The 8325-nt window shown below is 40.2% G+C and overlaps 1 protein-coding gene across 1 annotated transcript in view; it reads right to left on the reverse strand.

The window, feature by feature from the left end:
- Positions 1-8325, reverse strand: part of LOC106805594 (unconventional myosin-VIIa-like) — a 50804-nt gene that overhangs the window by 19108 nt on the left and 23371 nt on the right. Inside the window, exons 15-22 of the mRNA XM_014807248.1 lie at positions 6347-6501; positions 5910-6027; positions 5419-5583; positions 4949-5060; positions 3826-3972; positions 3517-3535; positions 1351-1467; positions 456-604 (exon numbers count right to left, since the gene is read on the reverse strand). Coding sequence (XP_014662734.1) covers positions 456-604; positions 1351-1467; positions 3517-3535; positions 3826-3972; positions 4949-5060; positions 5419-5583; positions 5910-6027; positions 6347-6501 — 982 coding nt within the window. The remainder of the gene's footprint in view (positions 1-455; positions 605-1350; positions 1468-3516; positions 3536-3825; positions 3973-4948; positions 5061-5418; positions 5584-5909; positions 6028-6346; positions 6502-8325) is intronic.

Consider the following 8325-nt stretch of genomic DNA (forward strand, 5'->3'; position numbering starts at 1 on the left):
TTCTTAGAATATCGTCAATATATAATCATTGTCATCTTCTAAAACGACAGGCCATCCGCTGACCGCTGTGGTGACGTGCGCCGGGCCTCGAATTTGGCGCACGTCTCCACTGCGGACAGCGCTTCATACTTGAACATCCCCGCGGTCGCGTGCGCATATCCCGCGGAACTGCGCGTCTCATCCGCGTGCAGCGCTCAGGATCAACAGCAAAGCTGTGCCACGCAATCTTGTATAACGTGTCTCTCTGGTTTGGTTACCCACCTACCCAAATTTGTATGAGGATGTGAATGTTTCCACACCAAATCATGAATCTGCAGCACTTTACCGCTAGGCATTGTTTCTAGAATGTCCGACCGCAATACTGAACCGCTAGAGCTGCATGTAAATCATTTAGCAAGTGAAATGGCATCTCGACACTCGATCAAAGAAGCCATTCTACTGAAGCCATTACTTACAGCTCATCTCCATCGTGTCATCACTCTCAGCTCCCAGGAACCTGAACATTTCGTCAAGGCTCGTGACGTGAGATGCCGTATCCTGCGTGAACTTGCTCGTTAGTTCTTCCGTAACCTGCACCATGGCTGACAACTGATCCTGAACTAGCCTGCATAGAGTAAGCAGTGCTTGTCAGCAGTAGCACACAAGAAAACAGAACACTGCAGAAATTTTGCACGGAGACATATACACATGGTAAGGTATAGCTTTACATAGGCAGCAAAAATTAAGAATGTGATCATGTGTGTATGATGTGCTTGCAGGAATTATGCCTATTACAACGATTATTCAAAACATATATAAACTATTGTGCAAACAGAAACGTACACTAAATGTTTATAGCAAATAGCACGAAAGGTCATCATGAAACCATTATACATTATAATATATATTATTATTAGCATATAAAATGCATATAAGAATAAGATATGCTCTTGATATTATTTATATTATATACTATATATATCACATATTTTAATTGCAATATATATATAGCATCTATATATTGAGGAGAAATATTATACAAATTAGTCAATTAAACCAATAATTAAATCAAAATTAACTTAAACTTAAGTTATATTAGAATTTACCACACAGAATGCATAAAAGGCAACCACCTACTTTAGCACCAACAAGGCAACAACTACGACGTATACACCACAACCAATGCCCATGCATATATACAATTGTTAGTGTTGTGCACACAAAACAATATACTACCTATATAATATAGGTAATAGAATGACCCAAGACACTGATGTGGTTAGGACATATAATAAGCAATTAAGCATGTGTGCCGGTCCGCCACCATTCGAAAAACACAGACCCCAATACAGAATTTGGAGAGCAGCAAACCTAGAATCAGAAGGTTTTAGGGACTTTGGTGACAAAACTGGTGACATCTCCCAGGGGACATTTTTATTCATGTCGCCAACATACTGAACCATACTTGCAACCTCTGCTTCCATGGCTCTGAAATCATCAAGCATATTGTCATCTTCTCCACGCCCACTTTTTTGCCAGGTAATGCAGGCCTAGCAAAATCCTCATGATATCGATTCTAAATTTACAACACCCGAGCTTTCACCTGGACATTTATAAAAGATTAACAGAGCATTAAAGGCTCACAATGCGCATCCAAACGCTAATTTCTCCAGTACTAGACTAGCAAATACTTCGTGTCTATCGCTCCAAAATAACCATACCTGCTTATATACAGCTAGTGATACTTTGTGTCTTCCAATCACAGCCTACGCCGCACCAGTGTTTTATATTTTTAAATATGGGGACCCATTGGACCACCAAATCGCCGATCTCAGGAACTAGGGCATTCTGCTAGGCTAGAACGGTTTCCTACGATAGAGTTTGGCACAAATACGAAAATAACACGCTGTTTAGGGCACTGCGCTACGTCCTTCTGTTGCATTTTCGCATTTCCGTAATCAGAATAAGCCCCGCCTTCTTCGTTGATGGGCATAAATGGGGCATCAATGACGTGACCTGTTACTGCGTGTAGGTGTTTGACGAGACTGTTTGCTTTTCGTAAATAATGAAAGGCCCGGCCGATGCATTTCGCACCGAAGTGGAAAAATTAGGCATTTTTACCCTCATTCATTCATTGAACATTTAAGTTTTTCTTAAAATTAAATAATTCCGAAAATCCCTAACCGCGCTACTCGATTGTTTTAGCCAATGAACGTAGCTATGTGTGTGACGTCTTGCCCGCGCGCTTTATGCTTGGCTTAGCGGGCCTCGAAATGGATATCGGAGGCACGCACCTCGCAACACGCATGTTTGTTTACATATAGCTTTGTGACATCAGGATGGGCGGTGTCGGGAGTTCTGCGATGATAACCTCGTAATTTCTCAGCATTTCTTAAGGTGCATGGAACATTTTACCAATTTAGTGGTGTCAGTTAGTCACGGATATGTCACAGTATAAGTACTAACCGTATATGTTTCACATACGTTCACCTATTTTTCACACAGGCGGTCGGTCGTTCATTGTGAAAAATGGTGTGAAGATTTATTTTTATTGAGACATTCCAAGTGCCTGTGCTTTCATCAGTCTTGTACGTCAATGCACGTGCGTAAAGAGCCATAAACTCAACACAATTTCATCTCTGTTATTGTTTACGCCTGAATGCGTGATTGATCAGAGAGGGGGTGCATGTAAGAGGGAGATATTTTTTTGGGGGTTCCGAAAAACACAATTCCACTTGACAATTTCATGGGCCATTTCAATTGGAAGCTCTGCATAATAGACCACCAACAAGTGCCGCGGAGCGACAGCGCTCATCTAACGTCTACTGCGGTGACTCTGTGATGGAGTGGTGGGATTCTAGTAAACCCTGTTAGTCCCAAATGTGTTCACATACACGCCGAAACAGTGGAATGCACAGGGATGGTATCAGGAACCTTTGGGGGGGGGTGCGAACTCGACTACAAAACTGGTATGCGTGTGACAGACTGCTCAGGATAAAGTGGTTATTTGTTTCAGTTGATGGTATATAGTACTCGCACAAAAAAGGACGTCGTATTACAATGCTTATGTGTAGGCGTACACTGATATGGTATGAAAAATGCAGCGTCAAAAACAATACTCCATACACACAGTAAGACTGCTTGCAAACAGATTAAAAGAACTGTATAATTACATGATGTTTGGTGACAATGAACAAACTACAGTAAATCTGGCAGCACATGCACTTCACCATTTTCGTTGCTCGTACAGGCAATTTTCGTGGTCGCCACAAAAATGGCCAAGTGTGCGGGGGCCGGCAACGACCACTCACCACAGAAATTTAGTGGTGACCACGAGTTGCCGAGAATCAAACCGGTTTGATTTCTCACCACGAAAATTGCTCGTGGTGGCAAATTGTGGTGAAGTGTGCGTCCACCACGGCAATCGGCAACAAAATCACTCGCAGACCAATCAAAATTAGCGCTGCCGTCACATGATTTCAAAATGGGCCAAATACAAATATACAAATATACAAACATACAAAAATACAAATATACAAATATAGGTCCCCTAGGCCTAAGTAACAGAAATGTTGATAAAATTTATATATTACAAATATACAAATATACAAATATACAAAAATACAAATATACAAATATAGGGCCCCTAGGCCTAAGTAACAGAAATGTTGATAAAATTTATATATTTCCTTTATTTGATAACTGTATATGAATGAGTGAAAGCTACAACATCTGGCAACAAAAATTGCCGTCAACAGCACACATCACCACTCAGTGGTAACGTGTGCTGTGACGCGGCAAAGGCCACAAAAATTGCCGACCACGAAAATTGCCTGTACGAGCAACGAAAATGGTGAAGTGTGCTGCATGCTTTAAAGGGACTGACCTGTATGGTGACAACAGCTCGAACAGTGCGCAAGAATGTCATTCTCTGTCGCTTGGCTCTGAAGGCCTGCTGAACCATGATACATGCTGCCTTCTTCTTGCGATAATCTACCAGAATATAACACATGCGGTTAAAGGGATCCTTTACTCTATAGGTTCTAGGGTTATTTTCAGTTAATTTAGGTTAAAATTATGCTACATAAAAAGTTTCATGGTTCAATCACCATTAGAAATATTTTTTTTAATGTTTTAAAACCAACGACTACAATTTGATTACAACGACGGTGGCACCACTCAAAGCGCACAATCTGAAAAGTTGCGCAAAACAACTTTTCAGCCAAGGGCTACAGACCGAGGGTGTTTCTTATTTATTAATTTAAAAGCAAAAGGATTGTAATACCTTATAAACGACATATAGTTTCAGTTATATTATGGATAAATTTGTCCTAAAATGAACATGCTCCGTTGGGTTAAATAGCATTTAGGTATAAATATAATTGCACCTTTGTGATTAGCCCTCGGTCTGTAACGTGCAAAATATATTGTGAAATGTGCAACTTTTTCAGGGTGGCAGCACGGCCGCGGGTGTCAATGGCGCCGTTCAAATGAATTTTGTAGTGTTGATGTATAATTAATTATAACAATTAAATTAGGTATCTGGTAACAAGTACGTGTGGGTATAGACGATTTGTTATACAGTAAGTACAGTTGTATGCAGTAAAATCCTAGAGTCTAGTATCCCTTCAAGCTGTAACTGCACGAATTAATTCTCATATTTAACAGAATTACGATACTTTAGGAGAATCATAGTTAAGATGCGTGTCCGTTCAAGCGTTTTGAAATTTGTTGTTATCGCGGTGCATTCACGTCTCTATGAGTCCAGACATTTGCTACATATGATCTAGGAAAACAGAATATAACGCAGATCAACACATTCCAAGGTTGGCAGGTCAATTTAGTACTGTACGCGGAACAACCACATCTGCCTGCATGCTGCGTAGGACTAACTTTTGCAAGACACGTTGAGGACCAGAAGCATCAGGTTCGGCCATCAACGTGTATTACTTGATTGTATGATTATCACCTCGTCTGCAATTGAATCCCTGCCACAACTTCTGGATGCTGATTGCAGCCAAGTGTACCATGTCCTGCCTAGCATCCTCAAGAGGTTCATTCGCCTGGTGCCTCAGAAACACCTATATCAGAGGAAGGCAAGAATTTATTTTAGTATGTAGGAACTGGGTCTAAACATTTTTAAGCAAGATTAGAAGACTATTCAATGTGTATGCATGTACATGTGTATGCCCTTGCAAATGTATTATCATCATGATGCAACAAACCAGTTTATAGAAAGAGATACTGAACCCGTGCAGTATATCATAATATGTACTCATGTAGTGGGCACGCTGATGTAGTAACGTCTCTATATGTATGGCGAAACTGCTACCACTCACCAGGTGAAAATTTACGAAAGAAACGTAGTTGAGCTTAGCCTAGAGAATGATGACATGCCAAATATGCAAATTAAATGTGAAAAGTTTAAACAACTCATACCTTCGTTTTCCCAAGTTGCCATTCTGTTTTTGCGAGGTTGAATTTTTCCAGAATGGCAGTGACAGCATCACGATCATCAAGTGATTGCGAGCCACTTATGCTCGACTTATTAAGCATATGATACTTCACAAGGAACTCATCGTACGAGACGTGTATGGGAAAGCCCTGCAGGAATACAATGTTATCATAGCACACAAATAAAACAGTCTCTAGTATCAGACCTTTGATTATCCGAAAGTCCGTTTTATCTGATATATAGTCAATTAATCTGTATTTTATATACGTACCCTACAGTGTTGTGCTGCTTGAGTGTGCATACTATTACTTCTTACTATGTTGTACTGCACTCGAACTTAATTGTTCATAAAACTGTTAGTACTATATATATAAATATTAAGGCAAGATATTGACTTAAGGTCTCAATACACTTTGGGTTTACGAGGATGTTTAGTGTTGCTTTTGGTTACACTTTAGCGTATTAAGCAGCTTACCTGTTTGCGTATGCGCACAATGTCCATCATGCCTGTGTATCGCAACTGCCGCAACACAAAGTCATCGTCGTAGTTGTCCCCAACCTTCTTTTCATTTGGTTTCACACATCGAACATACCTAAGCACATATAAATCGTACATAATTATGAGCATTGCATGAACATGGACAAGCAAATTCAAATTTGTTAAATGTTAAATAACACTATTAGATTATAACATCAACTGCTGAATGTTTCAGATTTATGTGGGCTTCTGTAGTTATATCTATCTATAGACCTATATATATATGCATGCATAAATTTAAATTCCGTCAATAATAGCTTGACACACATGTTCCTCGAATTTTAACTCCTGTCATCTCTTCTGCACGCATCCTTTGACTTTCACTCTCTCTCACACGCTCATGCTGTCAGGTGCGCTTATACTTCCAGACTTACCAAGGGTTTGTCTGCTTGAGAGATTCTACCAGCGAGTTCAGCTGAAGTTTGAACATATCAGCCACTGTAGGCTTTCCTTTCGCAGCACTCCTTGCTAAAGAGCTCTGTCGCTTGGTCAGCGTTCCGACGTGTGACATCATCACCCCCATCAAATCCTAACAAAATAAATATCAACCACTGATCATTCTTTAAGGCATGGGCGATTTTGCACACAATGACGATAAAGCAACGACTGACGATAAAGCAACGATGGACAATAAGGCAATGATTGACGATAAAGATAAGTACTCGATGCAAGAATGAGAAACCATGTACTTATATTATAAAGTGCTGCAACTATCGCTCCAAAATAACCATACCTGCTTATATACTGCTAGTGACACTTTGTGTCTTCCAATCACAGCCTACGCCGCACCAGTGTTTTATATTTTTAAATATGGGGACCCATTGGACCACCAAATCGCTGATCTCACGAACTAGGGCATTCTGCTAGGCTAGAACGGTTTCCTACAATAGAGTTTGGCACAAATACGAAAATAACACGCTGTTTAGGGCGCTGCGCTATGATCCTTCTGTTGCATTTTCGCATTTCCGTAATCAGAATAAGCGCCGCCTTCTTCGTTCATGGGCATGAATGGGGCATCAACGACATGACCTGTTACTGCGTGTAGGTGTTTGGCGAGAATGTTTGCTTTTCGTAAATAATGAAAGGCCCGGCCGATGCATTTCGCACCGAAGTGGAAAAATTAGGCATTTTTACCCTCATTCATTCATTAAACATTTAAAGGGACAGTAGCCTCTAGGATTTTACTGCATACAACTGTACTTACTGTATAACAAATCTTCTATACCCACACGTATTTGTTACCAGATACCTAATTTAATTGTTATAATTAATTACACATCAACGCTACGAAATTTGAACGGCGCCATGACACCCGCGACCGTGCTGCCACCCCGAAAAAGCTGCGTATTTGACAATTTATTTTGCACGTTACAGACCGAGGGTTAATCACAAAAGTGCAATTATATTTATACCTAAATGTTATTTAACCGAATGATATTCATTTTAGGGCAAGTTTATCCATATTATAACTGAAACTATATGTCGTTTATAAGATATTACAATCCTTTTGCTTTTAAATAAATAAATAAGAAACAACCTCGGTCTGTAGCCCTTGTCTGGAAAGTGGTTTTGCGCAACTTATCAGATCGTGCGCATTGAGTGGCGCCACCGTCGTTGTAATCAAACTGTAGTCGTTAGTTTCAAAACATTTAAAAAAAAAATTTCTAATGGTGATTGAACCATGAAACTTTTTATGTAGCGTAATTATAACCTAAATTAGCTGAAAATAACCCTAGAACCCTGAGTAAACTTTCCCTTTAAGTTTTTCTTAAAATTAAATAATTCCGAAAATCCCTAATCGCGCTACTCGATTGTTTTAGCCAATGAACGTAGCTGTGTGTGTGACGTCTTGCCCGCGCGCTTTATGCTTGGCTTAGCGGGGCTCGAAATGGATATCGGAGGCACGCACCTCGCAACACGCGTGTTTGTTTACATATAGCTTTGTGACATCAGGATGGGCGGTGTCGGTAGTTCTGCTATGATAACCTCGTAATTTCTCAGCATTTCTTAAGGTGCATGGAACATTTTACCAATTTAGTGGTGTCAGTTAGTCACGGATATGTCACAGTAAGTACTAACCGTATATGTTTCACATACGTTCACCTATTTTGCACACATGCAGGCGGTCGATCATTGTGAAAAATTGTGTGAAGATTTACTTTTATTGAGACGTTCCAAGTGCCTGTGCTTTCATCAGTCTTGTACGTCAATGCACGTGCGTCAAGAGCCATAAACTCAACACAATTTCATCTCTGTTATTGTTTATGCCTGAATGCGTGATTAATCAGGGCGGGGGTGCATGTAAGAGGGAGACATTTTCTTTGGGGTTCCGAAAAACACAATTCCACTTGAC

This window comes from Priapulus caudatus, unplaced genomic scaffold, assembly GCF_000485595.1.
Source record: "Priapulus caudatus unplaced genomic scaffold, Priapulus_caudatus-5.0.1 Scaffold120, whole genome shotgun sequence".
NCBI classification, from domain to species: domain Eukaryota; kingdom Metazoa; phylum Priapulida; class Priapulimorpha; order Priapulimorphida; family Priapulidae; genus Priapulus; species Priapulus caudatus.